The following is a 25,283-nucleotide window of genomic DNA, read 5'->3' on the forward strand; positions in this document are numbered from 1 at the left end:
TATGTCATCTTTTCTTACATTTTCTACAGAATGCATAGCATCTCATCTATGAGTATTGTTCTTCTGTGCAAATGGGGTAGACTGTCTCAGAGGTCTTCAAACAATGCGTAGGATCTATCAGCAGACAGCAAAGACTTACTAAAATCTTTCTTAACAGAGACTTACTTGCAAAGCTCTGTGCATTTCATTTATACCACAAAGTTTTCATTTGTACCACCCTGTGCTTCTCTTTGGCATGTTCCATTCTTGTTGAGATTCATGGTGCGGTTAGGAGGCCAGTTAATATTATTTCTTCACTCTTCATTCAACTCCAGTTTTTGTGTTGGGTCAAGAAGAGATCACTGCTTTCAAGGCTCAGACATTTTATTAAGGGCAATATGCTGCTTGATCAGTCTAGTTTTCTTCCCTCTAACCTCCACCCCACAGCCCCTACCTCCATCCACCATACACATACCCCACCCCTCAGAGGCCATTTCTACAATTTGAGAAATAAAAACCAAATTTTGTTCCCCAAAAAGTTCTGGTAGCATGAATAGGATGGATTTTTCTAGCCTTAGGATTCTAGAGGAATCAGGTTACTTGTTTTCTCATATTAGAGAATAGTGATTATTTTCCTTGTCTTTTCTCAAATAAAGGCTTTTTTTGTAGAAGCCTTTGGGGATTCTGGCCCTGCCCTCCTGTGACTGTATCACTCGAGGCCAAATCTGAGCACTTTTTTTCTGCGTACTTTTAGATTTGAAGTTAAGGCCTTTGGCCAGAAAGAAGTACTGATTCTAAACAGGAGGATGAAGGCAATGACTTTGATTAAAAACCTTTCTAGAAGTAAATGCTTCTAAAGGTAAATGTTTCTAAAGGTAAATGTTTCTAGAGGTAAATGCTTTTAAAGGTAAATATTTCTAGAGGTAAATGTTTCTAAAACAAACTTGTAAGACCAACTATGTTTATCTCCCCGCCATCTCTCCAGTCTTCTTGATACACATTTTATACAGTGGTGTGTTGAGGTGCATGAGTTCCCCTCTTCCCGCTGATATCGCTTATGAGCATTGTCTCATAACCATTTCGTTTCTGCGGCTATGCACTTGCTTTCAGTGACAGCAGAACAGTGCTGCAGCAGGCTGCACACTGTGCTCCACGGCGCCCTGAGAATTCCCGCGGGGTGGTTTGAGGCTGCAGCAGGCGGGCCTTGGTTCCCGCCCCTCCCCACTGCCTCCCTGAGAGCAATTGCTCTTTAAAATAAAATATTTTAAATCAAGTCACATATTTAGCCTGTGTATCAAGTTTCATTGAAGACAGGATCCCCTGCCAAAGTTTAAATATCACTAATTATGTCACAATATATAATTCCTTATTGTTGAACATTTAGGTTAGTTCCATATTTTGTTGCTATAATATTGATATCTTAGTACATATACTACATTTTTCCTTTTTATTGTCTCCTTAACTTTAAATTTCCTGGAGCTGATTTAGACCCACAGGGCTTGGACATTTATAAGCCCTTCAGGCAGCCATTGCCAGCTCCCTGTCTAAGGCAATTTACAGTGCCAAGGGCAATGTGAGCATGCTCACTGTTTTGTCTACAGCCCAAAAGTAACAGCTCTGAGAAATAAAACAAACACCCACACAACAAAAAAACAGCCACATAAACTAGTGTATTTAAATCAACTCAATTTAAAAGGCAGGCTGTATACTGTGCCTTAAACCTGAAGTTAACTGTGGCTGAGCCAGATTGGTGGTGTCGGATTTCAGCTCCCTGAGAAGCTGTGGAGGTGGCTGGAAGAGTTGGTGAGAAAACACTGTTATTCTGAATTGGAAGTCTGTGGAAGTAGAAGAATGTCAGAAGCCATTTACAAAGGGCTATTCAAGGACCACAGACAAGGTGAGAGTCCCTGGTGCTCCTGGAATCTTGAGGCACCAAATTAGGGAATCACTGACTTGGGTAACTAGCTACCTGGAAGGTATCTTGCCTCGGAAAGTCACATGGGGCAAAATTTAATTGGAGCTGCTCACTCACAAAGCTCTTGTGGGAAAATGTCATGTGTGTATTGAAGTTTAGTCGATATACAATATATATTAGTTTCAAGTATATAGCACAGTGGATTAGCAGTTACCCATATTAAATGCTCACCCCCACTAGTTCAGTTACTATCTGTCGACATAGGAAGATATTACAGAATTATTGTCTATATTCTCCATGCTGTACTACCATCCCCATGCCCAAATTATATTATGATTGAGAATTTTTATGTGCCTTTATCCCTCTCACCCTCCCCATATACCTACTCCAACCCCTCCCCCATGGTAAACACCAGTCACTTCTCAGTGTCTGAGTCAATTGCTGTTTTGTTCACTTTGTTTTGTTTTGTTTTTAGATTCCATACATAAGTGAAATCATATGGTAGTTGTCTTCCTCCACCTGGCTTATTTCACTTAGTGTAATACCCTCTAGGTCCATTCATGTTGTTGCAACTGTAAGGATTTCTTTTCTTTTCATGGCTGAATGATATTTCATCGTGTATATGTACCATGTCTTCTTTAGCCATTCATCTATTGCTGAACACTTAGGTTGCTTCCATATCATGGCTATTGCAAATAGTGTGGTGATAAACATAAGGATGCATATATCTTTTGAATAAGAGATTTTGTTTTCTTTGGGTAAATTCCTAGAAGTGGAATTACTGGGTCATATGGAATTTCTATTTTTAGTTTTTTGAGGAACCTCCATACTGCTTTCCACAATGCTGCCCCAATTGACATTCCCAACAAGAGTGTAGGAGGGTCCCTTTTCTCCACATCCTTGCAACATTTGTTATATCTTATCTTTTAGATGGTGGCCATTCTGAGTGGTGTGAGGTTTTACTCATTGTGGTTTTGATTTGCATTTCCCTGATGATTAGTGATGTGGAGCATCTTTTCATGTGCCTGTTGGCTATTTGTATTTCTACTTTGGAAAAATGTTCAGATTCTCTGCCCATTTTTTAATTGGGTTATTTTTGGTGTTCATGCATATAAGTTCTTTATGTATTTTGGATGTTAACCCCTTATCTGATAAATCACTTATAAATATAGTCTCCCATACTATAGGTTGCTTTTTTGTTCTGTTGATGGTGTCCTTTGCTCTATAGAAGCTTTTTAGTTTGACCAGTGGATTTAAAATACCACTTAATAAAGACAAGAAGGAAAAAGAAAAGAGGAAAGATACCACTCATATTCTCACTCCCACCCCAAAAACAACTCTGAGCTCTTTGCCTTTTAAGGATTAAAAAAATGAATCTGTAATGCATTGATTGCTCTTATAAAGTTTTGATAATTTATTTTACTTTTTGTAAATTGAATGATGCAGTGGAAAATTGAAGAAATCATATAAACTTAGTGTAACTGTGTGTTGGTAAATCCCAGGTTTGTTGTAAATGACAATATATTGTAAAATATGTAGGGTAAAAGCTTCTGTCTTTCCAAAGCATGAGTTTACTTTCCTCAGTTAAACCCTCAAACTGGCACTTCTGCCTACAAACTCAGCAGAGAGGACAAGGAGCAATTATATCATTTTCTCACCTCCTGACATCAGCCATGGCAGGCTGGTGGCAGATGGTCGAAGAATGTCACACACTGCCCTGAGGTGCTAATCTCTCTTCTCATAAAACAGAGACATTCAGTCTATGGTGTCACACAGATGCTAACATTAAGGTTGGGACAAACAAGGAAAGAATATGTTTTTCTTTACAGTATAGGTGTTCAAACTGATGCTGGGATCTTAACTGTAGAAAGTCCTATGTTTGCCTTTTTACACAGAAAAGTTTACCCTAAGTCTGGCTCTGTGGGAGGCAGTTAGGGACTGGACTAATGAGGCCGCAGGATACCTCTCACATTCACACTCAGATCCGTGAATCTGGGAATTGTGTGTGCAATATGAGGGTCCTTTGGAAGCAGGAACTCTTCCCTGTGCCTATTGCCCTGGTTCAGGCCGTCGCCTACCAGCTCTCTTGACTCCAGTCCAGCTGCCTCACCCGGGTACCAATCATCTCTCTAAGATACAGAGCTGGTGGTCTTCTTCCTGGACACACCTTTGATGAGAGTTAAGCTTCCAACAAAGCAGATTCCAAACACTCAGGAGTTCCTGCCTTCAAGAGCTTGTACTCGTGCTCCGGCCCTGCCATGTTCTGGTCTCTCCAGCCAGCCTTGCTGTGCTCCTGGCAAGCCCTCTTCTTATCTACCTTAGCTCTTGTCCATGATTTCTTCTTTTCCATTGAATTTCCTTTTTCTATTTCTTTGTCCTTTAACAACTAGCGCAAACGTAACCTCTTTTCTGAGTCTTTCTTTGACCTTCTCTTTCCACTGGGCAGAGTTAAGAGCTTTTCTATTCTGCTCTGATGTGTTTTGCTCACAGCACTTACTTTATTACAATAAACTAAGTAAATGAATTGTTTTGGTTTCCCAGTGCATAGAAAAGCTGTTTACACTAAGGCCTGTTAAGTGTGCAATAACTTTATGCTTAAAAAAACCTCAATGTACATACCTTAATTAAAAATAATACTTCATTGCTAAAAATGCAGTTCCTTGTATTCGGCTCTCCCACTCCAGTCAGACTGCAGCTATGTGGGGCTGGCGTGTGTCTAGTCCATGTTTTTATCCCCAGAACTAACACAGCATCTGGTACATGGTAGGTGCTTGTTTAATCTTCTCTAAACAAATTCATTTATTTATAAATAGGTCACTGGTGAATTAATAAAGATTAAGTAATGGTTGTTGTCAATATTTGTTATTTACTTATTCAACCATCATTTACTGAGTCCCTATTATGTGCCAGGCATTGGGATGAGCACTGGTATCATTGAAGAAGACATTGTTCCTGACCTGAAGGGGTCCCCAGTGTTGTGAGGGAGATAGTTACACAAGCATGAATTATATTCACTTATTTTGTAAAATAAAAAACGTTCTTAAATTTGGACATTTTTTCTTCCATGCAATTAGAGTTAGAATGAATACTGGCATTTTAAGAGTGTAAGTAGCAAAAATATATAAATTGCATCTAATCTATTGTGTGGGCTATTCAGAAAAATAACTTTTATAAGTACAGGCATACCTTGGAAATATTGCAACTTTAGTTCCAGACCATTGCAATAACATGAATATTACAATAAAGTAAGTAAATGATTTTTTTTGGTTTCCCAGTGCATAGAAAAGCTGTTTACACTAAGGCCTGTTAAGTGAGCAATAACTTTATGCCTAAAAATAACTCAATGTACATACCTTAATTAAAAATAATATTTCATTGGTAAAAAATGCTAATCATTATCTAAACTTTCAGTGGGTTGTAATCACTGATCACAGATCACCATAAAAATAACATAATGACAAAGTTTGAAATATTGTGAGAATTTCTAACATATGACACAGATGTGAAGTGAGCAAATGCTGTTGGAAAATGGCACCGATTGTCTCGCTCAATACAGGCTTGCTACCAACCCTCAATTGATAAAAAACACAATATCTGTGAAGCATGAAAAAGTGCAGCACGATAAAAGGAGGTATGCCTGTGATTCCTCTTCCCTTTGGCAGCAGGGCACAGTCCTGGGGTTCTGCTGGAGGTACTGGGGATTTAGAGTCTCCCTTTTCCCCCACAGCCACCCCAACAGAGAACTGCACTGCTAGCAAGAAAAGCTAGAAACAGAGAGGCTGCCTCCCTCACTGCCAGAAGTCCAGGGAGACTCTCTGTGTTCCAGGACTCTGGAGTACTAGCAGCATCTCCACAGGGGTACCTCCCCAAACATCCTCAGCCACCTTCTGGTCAAGTGAGAAGACAGAGCACAATTTAACAAGAGAGCTAGAGGAGAGTTGCCTCAGACTTATTTCAGGATAGGCCAGGAGTGAGGGTTTACTATAGCTTTCCTCTAGTCTGGCCAAGAGAGATCGGAGTCCCAGTTATTAATGAATCATGACATATAAAGGGACAACCTGAGACAGTCAACTGGCATTTTGTAAAGGTCAGGGGTTACTACAAAAGGATGTGTGCAGAGGCAACGATCATTGTTCCATTATACCAGGAGGCAAGGCCAGAGGTGTGGGATCATAAGACTACAGGGACATCAAGAGGTGAAAGAGTTCACCCTTGCCTCCAAGCAGGAGGACCTTCAATCATTCAAAAAAACCAAGAGAAAATAGAATGAATCCAATGAGCCAGGTCTGATTTGGGGAGCCAGAGGTTTTCCCAGCAAATGGCTCAATTGACACCTGCATAGTATATGAGCTGATATTCTAGAATAGCTTGGAGCCCTTAAGACCTTTTACAATTTCTTACCTGTATTGTTAGTTTTCTTTGCTCATCTCCTGGGAGCGAGCTTTGTTAAGATCATGAAAGGTTGTACAGTGTTGGCGTTATCATTCCATGATGTACCCTGTAAGGTGTGTGCTCCCAAAGACACTGTAAAACCAAATGTTAGCCCTGCTGAAGGACGGGGCGTGCTGCTTGTCTCCTCTGGGTGTGGGAGCCAGTCCTGGCTCCAGTGGTGGAAAAGCAAAGCTGCTAGACAGCAGGTATCCTGGACAGTCAGAAGAGTTCAGTAAGATTTTTAGCAAAGCAACGATAAGTTCTTCATAGTGTAAGTAATATTATTTATCAATAACCAATGCTTCTGTATCATTTTAAACTATTTTAATGTATTATCTTCTCTCCCTTGTTGGCTTCCTCTGAGTTTAATAGAGCTTCTAAAACAATCTGATACCTTTTGCCGCCATTTTCCAGAGAACAGTAACAGGTATATTGGAAATTTAGTCTGTCAATATGTGATACAGGATATGTAAACATCGACCTGGGTAATGACAGTAAAGGTAAGTTTTGGCTTGATAATGAAAGACTTACTCTAGGGCCTATGTGGGCTAGGCATTGCATTGGAAACTGGAAAGCTATACAGGATGGGTGTAGGGAGAAGCCTAGAGTGGGCATTACGTGGAGATGTTTATCCCCATTTTTATGAAAAATCTTTGAACTGTTAGAAATTGTGGTAGGTAGAATAATGGCCCTTAAGGTGCCCAATACCTAGTCCTCAGAAGCTGTATGTTACTTTACATGGCAACAGGGACTTTACAGATGTGAATAAAGTTATAAATTTTGGGATATGAAATTATCCCCGGTTTATTCAGGTGGGTTCAATCTAATCGCATATATCCTTAAAAGCGGACAATCATTCCTGGCTGTGGTTAGAGAAAGAGAGGTGATAAAAGAAGCTGGGTCAGAGAGATGGTCCATCATGTGCTTAAAGTTTTTAATTAAAATTTCTTTTTTTTACTATTTTCCCCAGCTTTATTGAGGTATGATAGACAAACAAAAATTATATATATTTAAGTTGTACAACATGATGACTTAATATATGTATACATTGTGAAATGATCACCACAATCAAGTTAACTAACACATCCATTACATAGTGTGTATTCTTTGACCAACAGCTCTCCGTTTATCCATCCCTCAGCCCCTAGAAGACACCACTCTACTCTCTGCTTCTGTGAGTTAGACTTTTTTAGATTCTACTATAAGTGAGATCATACAGTATTTGTCTTTCAGTGTACAAATATTTCTGTACGTGTTGTGCAAGATGATCACCATGAAGTTGACTGTTAGAAGTATTGATGTCAGTCAAAAGTCTAATTGTAGGGGTTTTGTGAAATAAGTGATGGCTCACCCATTTACTAAAATACTACTTTGTCATTCAAGATTACCTTGGAGAATGTGTTACTTGACATAGAAAAATATCCATAAATTACTGGCCATTGAAACAAACAAATCACAAAAGAATAAGGTCTCAGTTTGTAGTCTTTCTCTCTCTCTCTAGGTTTATACAGCTGGAAGGGTTTTACATAACAATCCCACATACTCCACTCAACCCATCCTAGAAGCTGCCAGATGGTGGCAACTTCTCAGTTCTGTTCACGAAGGGGGCTACGTCCTGCCCATCTAAGCATCATACCCCCAAACCTCGACCTGTTCACAAGAGTAACATGACATTTTGTGTCTCTTTTTAGAAAAAGTTCTAAATTCTCCTTAAAGAAGAGCCAACCAGCAAGATACAATTCTAGAAGGCAGCACATGCCGACGGGGAGAGAAGGGAAGATGCTTCGGCAATGACGCATCTCCTGGTTTGCTCACAGAAAGGCTGAGTGTTGCCAGTTCCCGGTGTCAGGATGCCTTCTTTTTTTTAGCTCAGGGATTATCAGGGCAGGGTTTCCAAGCCAGGGCATTCTCTGCACTTGCCCACCCAAATTCAGAGCTCAGTGGGATCATTACCAGCTTTTAAAAACTGTGCTAGATAAGAATTTAGCTCTTGCCAACAGAATCCATTCTTATGGATGACTTATTTGTTCAAGAAGTAGGCAAACAATGCTTTAGTGACTTTTATGCACTATGAAGGCATTTGCTCAGGGTTAATTTCAGCAGAGTATAATCTTCCAGTTGCTTTGTTAATAAAACATCCAAATTGTCTTTTCCACACTGACGCTTTACACATTTGGCTCTCAGAGTCTATAGGCGTCATGGAGACTCACAGGACCAGATGATCTAATTACCATTTATGCCGTCCAAAATGAACAACGATAAGGACTGAGCTTAATAGCCCTTCGTTCATCTGAATATTCATTTTTAAGATCTAAATAAAATACTAAAACTGAATTTTCAAAATGTTAAGCCACACAGTGAAATATGAAATTTTATTAATTAAATGATTAATTAAAAATTTAAATTAGCTAGTGCTGAAATTTCTAATTCAACAGTTTTGAAACTGAATTTAGTTGTATTAATTATTTTTATAAAAATAAAATGACTTCCAATTCTAGTAACCAACATCCATGTAGTTGTTAATTGGATTAATGAGTCACATGTTACATCTATTTATACACAGATTTCAGAGAAATGTGAATTGTTTGAACTTGCAAAACGTTCCTCAGCTGCCATGTGCAACTGTTGTGCATACTTGCTAATTTGTGAGTAGCTCTGGAACCATAAATTTAAGCACATGGATAAACAAGAAAATGGGTCCTTAGCTCTACAGGGAATAGCTGCTTGTTTTGCAAGGATCTATTGCACATATGCAGTCTGAAAGGATGATTACTGTGGCCTCTCCCTTGCCTAAGCACAATTACTGCTCCAGTTATTCCCATATTCTGCAGCAAAGTCCATCTCCATCACTGGCAGTGGTGCAACCCACAAGCCTTTGTGCTGTTCAGCCACAGTTACTTTTTGTCTCAGGGAAAGGCTAGAGATGTGGAGTGGTATTTCCTTGGAGCATAAATCATGTTAGTCATGAGAGCAGATGTTTAGGGTTGTCAGTCTGGCTGGGCCAGAGCTGAGTACCAGATCCTAAGAGAAAGAGGTATCCATGTGTTCCTTTATAAACCGATGTTTGTTTGTTTATGATATACCAGCCCTCCAATGGGCAGGGCCTTCCTTGCTTGGGTCTGACGGTGATAACGTGTAACTACTACCTGCAGAACCAAGAGATTTTTTTTTTTTCTTTTAGTATTTTAATTCTTTTTTTTAAGGTATTATAGATGTACACTGTTATGAAGGTTTCACATGAAAAACAATGTGGTTACTAGATTCACACTTATTATCGAGTCCCCCCCTCCCCATTCCCCACTGCAGTCACTTAGGACCAAGGGATTTTTTTAGATGAGGTGGATATTTGGTTTTATTTTGAAGGAAACAGAGCACCATGGGGCATATGCAAAGGAACTAAGGTATTTAGCAGTGTTGCCTGTTCAGGAAACTGCAGACGTGTGTATGGCTAGAACACAGGAGGCTAAAGGGGAGTGGTGGGAGGTGAACCAGGAGAGATAATTTGGGACACATCACAGAGGTCTTAAGAGCCATTTGGAGTTTTTCCTGAAATAAGGAAGAACTTTAAGAAAATAAGGAGGAGGGTTTTTAGCAGAGGAAGAATTGTTTAAATTGAACTCTGATATAGAGCAGAGTTGGAGAGGAGCAATAACAGATGCAGAGGCACTTAATTGGGGTGGCATTTATCTCAGGGAGAAACAATGATGACCTTAACAGAGTTGTAGTGGAAATGGAAATGAGAAGTTGAGGGGTTTGGGATATGGTGAGAGAATGAATCTAGCACATTGTAGTTCTTTAATAACTGTCAGTTGAAGTGAATTGTGCTCCTGTTTCCAGTGCCTCCAGAATTTTCACTACACTATCACATGTTTTTTTTAACCATGAATTAATTTGAATATATTGTTTTAATACTTTGAATTGCAAAGTGGGTACATTCTTACTCAGGAAAGATTGATACCAAAGGGAGTCATACCAAGAAGTTTTCAGTGAAATAGGTCTGACACTGTTACACAATTGAGTTCATTCCCAGCATGAGCAATTTCTTGGCTGCTGTCTCCTTGCATCAAAGAAGTTCATCTGTGGGTCCATCAGGTCATAGAGAATTGGGTTATAATGTATACTGCTCATCAACACATTTCTGTACAGATTACATTGCCCTTCAGTTACCTTTGGTAAGATTTTTTTTTTGTCTACTTTGCTCAGTGGGGAACATTTGGAATCCTTCAGTTTTCTGAATAGACTGTAATTTTACAGAATGCTCCCTTTGTTCTGTGAAGAACTGAATCATTTGTTTCTAAATCAAGTTTAACTTAAAATGTCTTTCTTCTTATTTGGGGGCTTTATTAGACTTGTAATTTTTCAAAACTGACTGGGGTAGATTTATAGCAAAGGTAGTTTGAAAATTTGGAAATTTGACAGTTGGAGGCAATGGGAATCATGCTGTTTATCTCTCTCTCTCTCCTTTAAAGTCTCTTCTTATTCATGCTTGTTACATTGCTTCACATCATAGTTGAGTTAATTGGACCTTGATGCAAATTCAGTCCCACTTGCCTCTAAAATTTATCCTAACCTTAAATCGAGGGATATGAGAAGTCCAGCCTTAACCTGGGACCCCACACCTTGCCAACTCTGCTCCTTCTATTGACCACTTCCATTCCAATAACAGCTGCTTCTGCCCAGACTCTGCAGGTCTAAATCCAGGCATTGATGAATCAGTGTCCCTATGATATGGATAATAATTTGCCTTTACCCATTTTCTTTATTCCACCAGGAATTGAGGACTTGTTCCTCAACCTCAGTGTTGGGACTATGGCTCTTGATTTTGTGATCACATTCTAGATTATCCAACCTGTACTGGATTTCTCCAGGGCATGCCGTTACCTTGTGCTTGATCTCTTGGTATAGGTCCACCACTTTGTTGCATATTTTACTTTTCATGTCAAAATGTCCTTTTTTTCCAGTTCACTGAGTTGAGATGATTTTCCTAGCATATTCCTCCTCCCAGGAGACAAGGCTGACAATCAATTCCAAACCTTCAGATTGTACTCTAACTCATTGAGGTAGGTTGATTGTGTCCCAAAAAATATGCAAATTTGTGGCTCATATACTGGTAGAAAAATCTTGTTGGATAAATAGTAGTAGCAAGTTAAATCATTATTCCTCTGCCTTCCTATAGCATTTGGTTGTATGTATAGTAATTATATATATTTAAGTTTAATTTGACATACAGTTTTTAACATGGATGTCTCCCCCAACAGACTGTAAACTCCTCTGTGACAGGGTCTATTTTATTTATTTCTGTATTTGTTCTGTATACCCAGCAGCATTAGCATAGTGCTTTCCAAGTGGTAAACATATAGTAAGTAGATGAAGAAATAAGAAACATAAAAGTAGAGTTTGTAGGATGCTTATTAATAGGGCTAGAGTTTTATTTATTTCTTTATTGCCCACAACATTAGCATAATGCTATCCACATAGTAAAATACTAGTAAATATTTTTAAAAATAAGGAAGAATAGAGTATCATTTTTCAAGTGTCTGGGTTAATAATTTACTGTTTGAGATTTTTCCTGCACAGAAATCAGAAACTGCTGTCAGATTGGTTGTTTGTGTTTAAATTTCATAGACAATACATTGTTCCTTTTTATGGCCAGAATAACCACATCTATGTTAAGTCAGATATATTAAGACCTCTTTATGTGTTCTTTTTGATTTCTTTGGGAGATACAAAATGAGTGATAAGATGAATCATTACCTTCCTGCTTTTGTTCTTTTTGCAGTGTTTACAGTCTAAAAGAAGAGACAAGTGAAGTGTACAGGAAATGTGAAACAAGACCAAAAAAAAAGAAGTCAGAGAGATGCTTATGGAAAGTTCTGTTGGAGAGGCTTTCATCCAGCTGTGGGAACTTAGGGGGCTTTCTAGAGGGGTGACATTTGAAATCAATCTGAAAGTCTGGGTAGACTTAAACAGCAGAAGTCACTAAACTACTGGAAAAAGGAAGAGCATGAGCACAGGCACGGGAGCGAGGTGTGTCCTGAGACTGTCAAGTTTATCAGACTGAAACGTAATGTACAAAGAGCAAGTAAGAGAGAGCTATGTCTTGTGAGGCCAAGGTAGACTGGGGACATATGAGCTTTAGGAACTTGCAAGTATTTTGGAAGAAAATAGGGAGCCATAATCCAGCCAGCTGGCTTGCTAGCTAGCTAGATACTGCTTCACAACCATTGCATGTGATCATAGTCACTTGGGGGGTCTTGGAGAAAAATATTGAATCACCCCAGATCTATAGTGAGAATATCAGGTGACTTGGAAATTTATACTTGAAAACAAAACAAAACCTCCACAGATGCTTAATATTCTCTAGGTCTGGGAGTCACTTTGTAGATTATAGATTACTGCCCAGGAAGTCTTATTTTCATTTATCAGAAGTCAATTGAGTACTCAATTATCAGACATTGTGCTAATTACTGGAAATGTGGAGAGGAAGCCAACAGACACTGTCACCGATCTCTTAGTTTACAGCCTAGCAAGGTAACCAACACTAGATAAATAATTATGTAAATTGTAACTCTACTGAGTACTGTCAAGAAGTACAGGGTGTCATAAGAGCCTACAATGGGGGGACTGCCAACTCTGGTTAGGGGAGACCACCTTGCAGAAGTGAAATGTTAGCCAAGACCTCAGGGCTTAAGCAGGGGAAAGGTTTGAAAACCATGTCAGTAAATCACTGTAAAATAATTAAAGACCTGAAATAGGGACTAGAGTTCAGGAGGAGATGAATGTGTTTCTGTTTCTGTTTGCTTGCACAGTGAAACAAAGGGAAAAAATACTACAAGAAAAAAAGCATGAGATGTACAGCAAAAAAATGAAGAAACAGAGCCAACTTATTGGTGGAACTATCGCTTTGCCAGATTTTTAATGACAATTGATACCATTGTCTGAGCACTTAAGGCGTGACTTGGCTGTGGTGTTTGGAATTGAGTCCTCACTAACCTCTACTTCAGTGTAGTCCTATTGGAATGAAGAATTTAAAGTTTATACACCATTCTTGCACTTCCAGGTGTACAAAAATACAACAAAAAGAATACATTGTTTTTCCAGTTTTAGAAAGGGGAAAAAGTACTTAAGAGACTCCTGGGTTCTGAAATCTCTCCAGATATCTTTTCTCTCTTTGGCTTTCGTTGAGTCTTGGCATCTAAGAAAGTGATAAATGTCACCAGGGACTTCAATTCCTTTTCCTTTTCCTGTTATTTAAGCTGCAGAACTTTCTGGGTTCCTAATTTCCATGAAACTAATGAAATGTCCCTGTTTAATCAATGTTCCACTTGAGAACTTAGATTTCCCTTTGAATTAGTTTTCTGAAAAGCATAACCACTTAGTTTTTTCTGGACTTGGCTTAATGATTAGCTCTAGTACTTAACAAAATAAAAATCATTTCTTGAGCTGCTATTCAATTCATACCGCGTATAGAAGGAAGTTGTTATTTGTGTTGCCTAATTGATATGTTAGGGTTCTGCCATTACGTATTTTAGGGAATATTCAGATTCAGAGTGGGAGATAATGTTCTCAAACAAGGCCAGTTCTAAACTTTACAGAGATTCACTGACTTTACTACCTGTCCAAATTTTTTGTTCATTTATTCCTCCTGCCTTGAAGAAAATGGTATCTCACTTTGGGGTTTCCTTTTGACTCACAATGACCCTCTGAACTGCATCTGCTCCCAGAGCCAGTCTGTCCCTGAATTAAATGGGATCCCCACCAGTGCCCAGCCAGAGTTCATAGAACCATGGCTGGGCTCCATCCATGCTGGGCAAACTGGAGTCCTTTTTGTAGGAATCTGGAACTGGGACTAGAAAAGCATGTTTCTTTACATGGCAAGTATCACCATTTCTGTAAAAGAAATATGCAGAAAGTAGCTACTAAACGGGAAGTTGAGTTTGGTCTGAGGACACTTTGCTTTTGGTGACAAAGAGGGTTGCAGTAATAATGGGAAGGTTATATTTTAAAAATTAGAACCAAAAGAGTCACATCAAGCTCCGTCATGGCATCAGGCAGACAGGGCCATGTGTTAGCAGCTCCATCCTGCTAGGCAGCCCTTGGCCTACAAGCAGCCTCTCCTGCCTTGGTATCTGTGTGCGTGCTGGGGCTGTGGGAGCCGGGATTGGAAGGGTGTCAAGAGCTGTGCTTTGAATAGTTTGGGATGTTCTTGTAATATCTCAGCAGAGACATTGAACAGGCAATTGGTTGAGGGTTTTCGAAACTTGATCTCAGGTTAAAATATAACTTTGGAGATCATAAATGTAAATAAATAGAATTAAAACAGCTTTTGGAACCGGGGTAATAGATGTTAGTCACATTATAGCAAGTCTAAAATTCTACCACTTAACTCTTCTCTCCAGCCCTGAAACCTATAGTTTTCATTACATGATATTTGATAATAAGACTTGTTCTGGAACACCACTTCTATACTATGTGTGAACAGACTGTGGAACTTTGTGTTTTCTCCAGTAATGTGCTGTGACAGATATTTCTTTTTGTCATTGGCAACACTGTGTATTCTTTTAAAAATATTTACTAATTTAATATGTGAAGGATCTACCCTTGAGCCTATGCAGGGCCCCTTGGTTGGCATTGCCATTCTGCCTGGTTAGAAGCCCAGTAGATTTGTCATAAAGAGGATCAACTGCCAAACATCACGGAAAAACCAGGGAATCCTTGCAGGATGTTCAAATCCTCTACCTAAGTTGGCAAGGGAAGAGAGCACACAGCAGGAGGGCGAATCAAAGAAACATACGAGTTGCATTTGCAGATGATCCACTGCCTTGTCCACGTGTCTTTTCTCAGCAGCTGCTTTTATCGGCTACTTCAGAGAAATGTGGAAAGCACCCATAATGCACCTTGTGAGTTCTGCCAAATAAGTGAAATTCTGGCAGAAGCAATAAGAGGAAACATGCTCCCTAGTTGGCATTCAGCTTAGGGATAAAGGTTGATAGTCATCATATATCTTCTGTCTCTTCTTTGTCCTTTCCATACTAAGACTTATAGACTTATATTTAAGTCCTAGAATCCATTAAACCTTCTTGAGAATATGTGGGTCATCAAGTTAAATATTTTTCTGGTCCTTGCTATAAAATTTAGTTTTTAAATTGCTCAATTTCTTTTCAGAAAATATTTTCAAATATTGAGGGTTCTGAGCATCTTTTGCAGACGTATTTCTCAAATTAAACTCACACCCTTCTTTCTTTGGCTCTCATGATGACCTTTGATAACTTTAGAATTAAAATCCTATCAATGTGACTCATGTGAAATAAGAGGATCATAGAACAGGTGTAACTATTTCAGGCTTTCTCAATATCTGGCAAATATACAGTAATATACACGGATTACTTTTGCAAAGAAAGTATTTTGTATTTATAGAATGCTTATGAGAACAGAGAGCTAAAGTGTTATTTGGGTCCATTAAATTTTAATAAAGAGAATTCCTTAAATTCTGGGCCCCAAATCAAAAATTTCAAAAGAAGTCACTTAGTATGATTTTAGGTACAACACAAACACAGCCTTCATACAAAGGAGCCATGAAGAATCTGCTTGGTCTGTCCTTTTTAACCCCAGTTATTTAGAGGTTTTGGTTGATTCTGTGACATTACACAAGACTAAAACTTTGGAATGGGCGTGGGTTTTGGTCTCTAATACGATTTCTCAGAAAAGAGAACAAAAGTAAATCACAACACTAAACACTAGACACAGATTTGTAGAATTGTGGATGTAGAGATGGCTTTAGAAAGAACTGGCTTCAGAAAGAAGTGACTTCAGGTCAAGTGTACATCTGACTAAAAGGTTATATGATGTTTCTATGTGATTCTAAGTCAAATAACTCTTAAGATATTTTTATAAACCATTCACCGGTGACTTTTGCATCAATTTTGGATTACAGATTCTCCATTTAAACTAACTAGTTACAATAATGGGAAAAGAAAACCCTAACATAAGCTTTGCTTTTGGAAGGAGGAAGTGGAAGCAATAACTGGAGCATCATCCTCCTATATAAAAATATATCATTTTTATCACAGGGAATATATATAATGGCAATATTGGTACAATATAAGACTATTCAATACAGTTGTCATCTACTTGTATATTTGTCTTCAACATAAGCAAATGAATTTCTCAATATTTCATCACAAGCTGCTCTTAGGTTATTACACTTGAGGCAAAATAATATTGCAAATAAGGGATTTAAGATTTTTCAATGTAGGTAGGGGTAGAAACCCAGTGTTCTTTTTAAAAATAGAAGACATAATACAGGCAAGAAGGAAGGGATAAAATTATTTTATTGGTTCAGCTAAACAGAATGACGTAAGAAGAGATTCAAATCACTACGAAATTTATTCAGTGCATTTTAATTGTAATGATAAAAAGTTCCACAAGATAAACTTGAATTTAAGCACAAATTTTGTGAGCTTACAGATGGCTAGTTGGGCTAAGTATGAAGAATGAAAATTAAAGTTTTTTGGTTTCACAGATTACATTTTGCAGGTGTACAATCTTGTTAGTATTGAAATAAATTTGTTTCTTAAAATTTGTTTCTCTGGATTATGTCAGAAGCAGGGCTGTGTTCCTTGGGGGGATAAATTCCTTCCTGAGCCTGTCAGAATGGAGCTGTCACTGTTCTGCCCTTCAGAGGCTGGGGTGATTGGCTGGTGCCCTGAATGGGCACAGCTATATCACCTTCAACATTCGACAGAAGACTGCGGAACTGTGCCAGCTGTGAGGAAGGAGGAAATACTTAAAGAACCAAAGGCTATTCAGATTACACAATTTTATTTCCAGTAAAATTAAGGTACTGATATTTAGAAAAGTATGTTGTGGATTACAATGGTTTCACCAATGGGAAGAGAGAAAGACAAAAATTCCTTCTCATTTCTTTGAACTAGGAATTTGGCTTAAAGGATGGATGGATGACTGGATTAGCATACCAACTTTCTCACTTGCCAACAGGGGTGCTTTGGGTGAGTGACTTTTCTGTTTGGTGCCTCAATTTCCATACAGTATCTACGTCATTGGGAGGTTTTGAAGGTTAAATGGGTGAATACATCTAAAGTTTTTAGAACTATGTTGGCATATAGCATATGCTCAGTTAAGTGTCAGTTACCAGTAGGCTCCATAGTTGGTTCTGTTGGCTCATTGTCAGAATTGGCTGACAAAACATGCAAAGCACCTAATAAAGTAGTTGCTCAATCAATGGTAGTTATTATAATTAGAAACAATAATTAAAGAGATATTTTATTGATTATTTAAGAGCCTAAGTTTCAAAAAAGGACAAAATTCCTTTGTTGACTATCAAGGTATGTTGGCTGAGAGCTCACTTCTCTCCCAGCACCTCCAGGTGTTCACAAAGCCAGAAGCAGGGCTGGATCTGTGCTTCACTGAGTGCTTAGGTGAAGTGGTCACCAGGCAAAAGTTTGCTTTTTTCAGTTTTCTCAAACAGGTTTTTCTCGTTCTTGCTGACTTCTTGAAATGTTGGCAGTTTGGCCCAGTTCAAAGGTTCAGAAAGCAGGACGTGCACGGCAGTTCCTCTGAAATGGTGGCTCAAGTTCCATCTTAAAATGGCTCTACTTATGTCATTTTTCCTGCCACAGATCAAGTGGCAGACAAAAAGTTGGTTTCAATTTAATGTGGGCAAGATGCTCAAACAGATACAAGTCAAACTCCAGGAATTTAGCAAAACCGGATACAAAAAGCAACCTCTGACTTTTGGTCTACTTTACTAGTTATAAATACTACAGTGCATGACATGTTATAAGTGTTCAGTGAAGGTTAACTAGAATTATTATAATTTTAAAAGTTAGCCACCCAAGTGTGACACTGTAATTTACAATAAGAAATATATTATTTGGTCTTCATCCCTGTTTCTGGCACAGAGCTTCTTAGTCCTTGGAATTTCCTATGTGGTGAGAGCAATAAAGGTGTCTTTTGTTATGTTAATGTAGTGACTTTTGGGCCAAATTTCAGGATGAGGCTGGTTGCCAGGAGAGCCAACCATGATTAGAGGCCCCAAACCTCCTGGGAGGGGAGAGGGGCTGGAGTTTGAATCCATTGCCAATAGCCAATTATTTAATCAATCATGCCTGCGTAAGTGAACCTCCATAAAAACCCAAAAAGACTGGATTTGGAGAGTTTTTGGTTTTGTAAACACTTGGAGGTGCTGGGAGAGTAGTGATCCAGGGCGGGGCATGGATCCTTGCCCACTGCCCATGTCTTTCCCTTCTGGCTGTTCCTAAATTATTTTCTTTTATAGTCAAGCAGTGATCTAGTAAAATGGCTCTAGCAATTTATGGAACCCAAGGACAAGGTTGTGGGAACTTCTGATTTATAGTCATTTGATCAGAAGCCCAAGTAATAACCTGGCTTGCAACTGGCATCTGACATTAAGGGGAGGGGACTTGTAATCTTGCAAGACTGACCCCATAACCTGTGGAACATGATGCCGTGTCTGGTAGATAGCGTCAGAATTGAGTTGAATTCCCGGACACCTTGTGAGTGTCTAGAAATTGCTTGTTGGATGTGTTGGGCACCCTGCCCAAAAGAATTTGGTGGGCAGAACACAAAAGACCCAGGTTTACCCAGTGTAATAATGACTTCCCTATAGAACCTTTTAGGGATTCTCCTATAGAGAATTTAAGCAACATCTGTATTTTAAACATCAATTGAACTTTCTTTATGTGATAAAAATCCTGTCACTGTTGTTTTTTTTCCTGATGAAATATTAAATTGATTAATTCCTTAATCTCTGAGGTAGGAAGTTTAGCAGAAAGGGAATTTGGAAAAGCTGGAAAATAGAGATTCCTTCCCTGCTGACACCACCTTCTCATTCCATCCTTCCCTGAAATTTCTTTCTTTCTTCAAAAGGGAAAAGCCAAGAGAAAACAAAGCAAGAAAGTGCTAGAGAATTGTTCATTCACATGTAGCCATTAGTAGAATGGAAATTTCCCAGAAAGAAAGAGGAAAATACCTTTTTACTTGTTTTCATCTTATTTTGAGCTCTGACTGGTGAGAATAGTGGTGGCAGAGCTCTGTAAGTCACCTTCATCAAAACACCAATAATCACCAAACCATCAGGCTGTGAGGCAGCTTTAGTCTGGCTGGAGTACTTTGCAGAATTCCAATGAACTATGTGAAGCTAAAAATGATAATGTGGTTAATCAGTTATTTATACCATTGTGAGGATAGGAAGGAAGTTCTAAGTTAACTTGTTAATATATGAAGATGTGTCTTGCCTTAGACAGATAAAACTGATGCAAACATTTATCCAGTGGGCAAGAAGGGTTATGTTCTCACTCTTAAGGGTTATCTGTTTTGAAAGGGCAAGTTTCAAATCCTGGAACCAGTAAGTAAAATTTCTTGTCCCACATGATTACAACTACTCAACACGATTTCTTTCTTTCCTTTTTTTTTTTAAATCTCTCTTCACTTAGAAAAGATCAGGACTTTTGACTAACTAGTTTTAGGACAAAGACTGAAATAATTTCCATGCATGAGGTACATCTTAGTAACTTTATGAGAAGGGGTTCCTGGAATGTCTGGGAGTCTTGGACAAGGACAGATTCAACTGAGCTCATCTAGGTACCCCTTAAATCATTATCTCCAGCCTAACCACTCTGTGGAACTCTAGTCTTATATATCCAAGTGTATATGTATGTCTTCTTGATATCTTCCACATGGTTGTCTAATAGGTGCCTCAAATTTAACACAGCAAAAATAGAACTCTTGATTTCCTCCTTGCCAAACATGTTTTATTTTCCCTTCTTAAGAAAAGGTATCACCACCCACCTAATTGCTCAATAAAAAAGTACAGCAGTTATCATTAATTTCTTACTTTCCCCCACTTACCAACATTCATTTATCAGCATGTGTTACAGATCATACCTCCTCACTGGGTTTACAACTTTGTTTTGGGTCTTTGCATTGGCTTCTGATTTTCTCTGGAATGTCCTTCTTCCCCATAATCTTTCAGTGGCAGTCTTTTATTTTGAATTAGTGCTGAACTCAAATTTCACTCCTGAATGAATTTTTTTCTGACTACCCAGTGTAAAGCGATCATCTAGTCAATCATGTTACTTCAAGTCAAATTAACACTCTCCATGCTGCTTATCTCATCTCTCCTTCTCCCTTCCTTCCTCTCTCCTTTCCTCTGTCCTATGTTGAACTTTAGGGCTAAATGTCTGTCATCTCTAGCCTGGATTGTTTTTATTTTTCTCAAATTAGATGAGAGGATCACTAATTTAGATTTCTCAGATACAACCAAATATACCTCTAAAAAGATAATAACAATTTGGCCTCATAACCCATTTTCCTTTTGGTTTACCTTCTATTTTATGAAACAGGAAAAAAAAACATTTAATGGATTTCTGCACCATTTAAAGTAATTAGCCAAGCTTTGCAATGTAACATAAAGCAAGTGATATTTTTATACAAGTTTGAAATCCTCTATCAAAGTTAAAGACACATGCTCTTTAACCTAGCTATCCCTCATAAAAATCTGTCCTACATAATTGTTTTCATTAGGGTGTAAAACGCATATAGAGATATATTTGTTGCAGCATTTTTTTGGTAAAAGCAACCAATGAAACAAAAAGCAAAAGTCATTGTAATCATCAGCAGGGGCCAGTTAAATTCTGATACATGCATACATTGAAATACTATAGAGTCATTAAAAGAATAAAGTAGAATTAAATTACTGACTTGGAAAAATGACTATGATAAATTGGTAAGTAGGAAAAAAAACAGATTGCAAAACTATATGCATTACAAATTCATTTTATAGAAGTAAAATAAAAAGTCAAAGTATATAGGTACATATATATTATACATTCATACACATAAAGAGCAAAAGTTCTTCCCTTCCAGTCTCCCAGACCATCTTTCAACAGTTTGATGCATATATTCTCAATTTTTTTCTATGGATATACAGACAAAATCTCTCAAAATGGATCACAAGCTTCCATGTTAGGGCAACTCAAGAGACCAGAGGGTGGTGGGCTGCAGGCCGGCAATGTGAGACCCTCATATAGACGTATGCTGCTCTGTGAGCAGGCTGATTATGATTTGATGTTCACTCTCAGGGGAGTCTTACTGAAGTGCTCCGGCCTGGGCACACCTATGCTGCTGGTATGTCCAGACTTGAACTTTTAAATAAGAAGGAAATGATCCATTTGGGGTCAGAGCTTCGAAGGAGAACAGCACGTCCCCTTGAGGCTAGCCTGATTTCAAGGTAACATTTTTTGAGGCATTCTGAAGAGAAAGATGATTCTTGACTCAAGAGTCCAGCTCCAAGTTCAGCCACCTCTTTCATTTGAAAAATTTCCTTCAGTTATCAAACATGGTCTGTCTGTGTTTGATGTTAATGGAGCCTGGGACTTCCTTATAGGGACCAGAATTCTCATTTCTTTGGAGCCATTCTAATGGTCGTATGCAATAAGGGAGCTGATTCTGGGAGTACTGTCAGAGCAATGATCTCTCTCACTGAGTTATATTACCTCTCCGGAATATTTGACTCCATCCACTGTGTGCTCAGGACCATAGTCATTTGTGCTGCCCCAGTGAAAATGGAACTGACCAAGGCATAGCTTTCAGGGAGAGGACCGCCCTTCAGCACTAGAACAGAAAGGGAACAACTCTTAGCCTTTTGACCATAAGCTCCAGCTTACCTTTGCATTTAATACAAAGCAACACTAAATTGGGTTGAGTAGAAATGAAAACAAATACTAATGCCAGAGTTCCCATTTCAGATTCCCCCACATCCGTGATGATGGCTTTCATACATATGGAGTACCCCTGACTGTGGCATTGGGTCATATACAATTTTCAGCCACAAACTGTAATTTTACCTTGTTCTGCAGCTAAGAAAACATATTGAAAGGCAGAGGAATTGTAAGATTACAGGTCTTTCCTTGAACCTTCTTCAATTTGCAGATTTATTCATTTGTTCTTTCACCAAAGACTGTATAAGGCCTTATGCATCAAGATCTTTAGTAACTTATTCTGAGTAGCAAATTTCTTATCATATACTTTGTAACTGATCAAGACACACAACAGTGTATCTTCACATATTTGTGGAGAATCACTGGCCAGGCACCAAGAGAAAGTGCCAGAGGGGCAGTGGGGTCACTTAAAAATTTTTACATTGAATATCTATGTCATTTTAGAGAATCTACCCAATCACATGATTAAACACACATAATACCAAACCTAATCTAATATCAACAATAGATAGAGCCTAAAGTTGCAGCTCAGAACTTTGTAGGAAAGTGCTAAAGCAAGTTTTGCCTTTCATTAATAAAGCTGTCTTACAGAATTGTCTTTTAATAAATTATTTAATAAACATTTATGATAATCTTACTATGTAGCAGGAATGTGCCAGATTCTGGGGTATGAAGATGATTCAGTCTCTACAGTTTAGTAGGGACAGGTAAGATAGACAAGTGTCCTTATGCACAGAATTATTCCATGTCCAATTTACGCAAGACATGCTTTTACAGGTACCCAAGCACCTCACAATTATTGAACAATTTTCTGGGCACCGAAAATGAACATGTTCTTCAACCTGTTACTCTTCCCTCCTGTGCCCCTTCATCCTCATCCCAATTAGAAAATATTTGCCTTTTCAGTTTTTATATTCACTTTGATGGTTCCTTAGATCTTTTTGGAAAAATACTGTTTATTCAGAGCACGTGAAGCAAGTGTAAAGATACTAGAGACCAAAAGAGGTAAAAATGGTATCACTGAGAAGAAGGACTGAAAAAATAAGAGCTGGGAATTCCAAAAATCATCTTTACCAATGGGGAGTTTTCCAGAAGTCCAAGATGCCTCACCAGATTACAGCAATATTACACATGAGCACAACAGACTGCAGATGGGCATTTGTGTTTCTTAAAGCCCTGCTGTTTTGATTACCCAGTAGAGTCAAATTAAAAAAAAATGAGAAGAGTCTTTTGGCTCACCTGATTAGTTATCATTGTCCTTGAAGATTATATGGAAGGAATGTCCCATGTTGATAATCTCTTTGGCTGTGGCTGGGTTGTGGGTGACACTGATAAGTTTAAGAGAGGTATCATGTTTGGTATTACTGGTTTTAATGTCGATAGGAGATTGGTTATTTCCATCTGCAATGGGGTACAGCTTGTCCCAGTGTTTAGGACCTACCAGGACAAACATAGGCATGCAATCAAAACTTTATTGAATGATTCCAAGATTTAGGAGTATATTCATCTGCTTATTAGATTAGGGTTTATTCTGGTATCTTAAATGATATTCCAACTTAATGGAAATTCAGTGTTTGAGAAAGTCCCTTTTTTATAGTATACTATAAAATTGAATATTAGCATGAGTAATATACTCATAGTCTATGAGATCAGACTATAAATATTTTACTACTAAGACTAGATTCCTAACATATATATGTGTGTGTGTGTGTGTAGAGGGAGAGGTTGAAAGAGAGGATGAATATTTTTTGTAGACAACCATGCTCTGAAATATAATGGCTAAGAATATATGAAAAACTACTATAATTATTCAAGTCAGGCAATTCAAACCATTAACCTACTATTGCACAATTATTTTAAATGCTCATATAGTTATTTTAAGTGCTGAATACCTCTCTTACTGAAAAAGGCAATGACCTATTACTTTGATCTGCACAAACAGAAGAACTCTTACAATATTTGCCATCATGCCCCCAGTCATAACTTGCCAGGATCTTCTGCTTAGTTTTCTTTTTCTGAAAGCAAAAATAATACCTGGAATAGCTGGTTGCAGTTGAGTATGCAGAGGGCAACTGAGGCCACCCCTCGGGTTTTGTAGGAACTTCCCTTCCCTTCATAGGCCACCATTTCACCATCTCTGCCTGTCAGGAAGTATATATATGTAAAAAAAAAGGTATTGTAAAAAAATACCCACAAGGTCAATTCCAAATGTTTTATTGTCATACATTGTAAAAGCAAAGTATCAAATCTTAGCTTTTATAAAACCAAGTCCTGTTTCTCCTATGTTAAGAGAAGATACAGCTGAATATTATCATATATGATTCTTTGGATTTCCTAAATGACCTTGTGCACTTGAGATTTCCAATTTTACTCTTGATGGATACATAAGTGGTACTAGCAACAATAATTTGTTTAGGAGAGTAATTTTCATGCTTACAGGCTGATTGGAACTAGTATCATGATGTTAGTTTAAAATCAGATAATGAAATTACTCATCACTTGTAATACATATAATCTACAAAAACACATTTCATAGACATGCAGGACGAGAACAAATTGCTTCATTTTAGAGCAATAGTGGAATTCATAAATGGAGAATATTTTATTAATATTGGAATTAAATATGGCCCACTATTTAATTTACATGTCCAATACAGATCTATGGGAATGGAAACCTTTCTTTTGTACTGTTCTATACAATTTAAAGAGCAATTTCATACTATTTCATTATATGTAATGTAAGAATTACATTATATATTTCATTATAAAGAATTGTCATTTGTAGTTGAGAGACATTGAGTGACTTCACCACAGCTAGCAAGAAGCCAAGAAGACAAGTCTTCAGCCTTCAAGTCCAGTTGTTTCTTCACAATTTTACCAAATGCCACCCCAGCGAATAATGTGGTGGATGATCCCCCAAATCTCCTCCTGTGTCCACAGCCCTCTTAAGCCCAACTGAAGCCTGGACCAAGGTGAGATTTGCCACCTGTTGGGTGTTGAGAAGATCGACAGAACTTTTCAAGAAGGCAGAGAAAACTAACTAGGATGTCTCAGACCTCGGCCAGGGCTACATTTCCAACGTTCTAACCATGATCAAAGGAAATACAACCGGAAAAACAAGCTTCCACAGCACTGCCTTGTCATGCCTCGGTGGTCATTCCTCCTTGCACGTTCTGGAAGGTCTGAGCTGCTTGGGA

The 25,283-nt window shown here is 38.3% G+C and overlaps 1 protein-coding gene and 1 long non-coding RNA gene across 2 annotated transcripts; one reads left to right on the plus strand and one right to left on the minus strand.

The window, feature by feature from the left end:
• Positions 1-1,549: 1,549 nt before the first annotated feature.
• Positions 1,550-14,771, plus strand: LOC140845363 (uncharacterized). Its single transcript, XR_012124159.1, has 3 exons — positions 1,550-1,876; positions 11,287-11,385; positions 12,105-14,771. It is a non-coding gene; the product is annotated as an uncharacterized lncRNA (long non-coding RNA).
• Positions 14,772-16,973: 2,202 nt separating this feature from the next.
• LOC108401865 (carbonic anhydrase 1-like) lies at positions 16,974-24,221 on the minus strand. Its single transcript, XM_017668064.2, is given in 6 exon segments — positions 16,974-17,090; positions 19,410-19,505; positions 21,862-21,941; positions 21,944-21,979; positions 23,326-23,523; positions 24,041-24,221. Coding segments are annotated over 6 exon segments (708 nt in total).
• Between the last annotated feature and the right edge of the window lie 1,062 nt (positions 24,222-25,283).

This window comes from Manis javanica, chromosome 2, assembly GCF_040802235.1.
Source record: "Manis javanica isolate MJ-LG chromosome 2, MJ_LKY, whole genome shotgun sequence".
Lineage (NCBI taxonomy): Eukaryota > Metazoa > Chordata > Mammalia > Pholidota > Manidae > Manis > Manis javanica.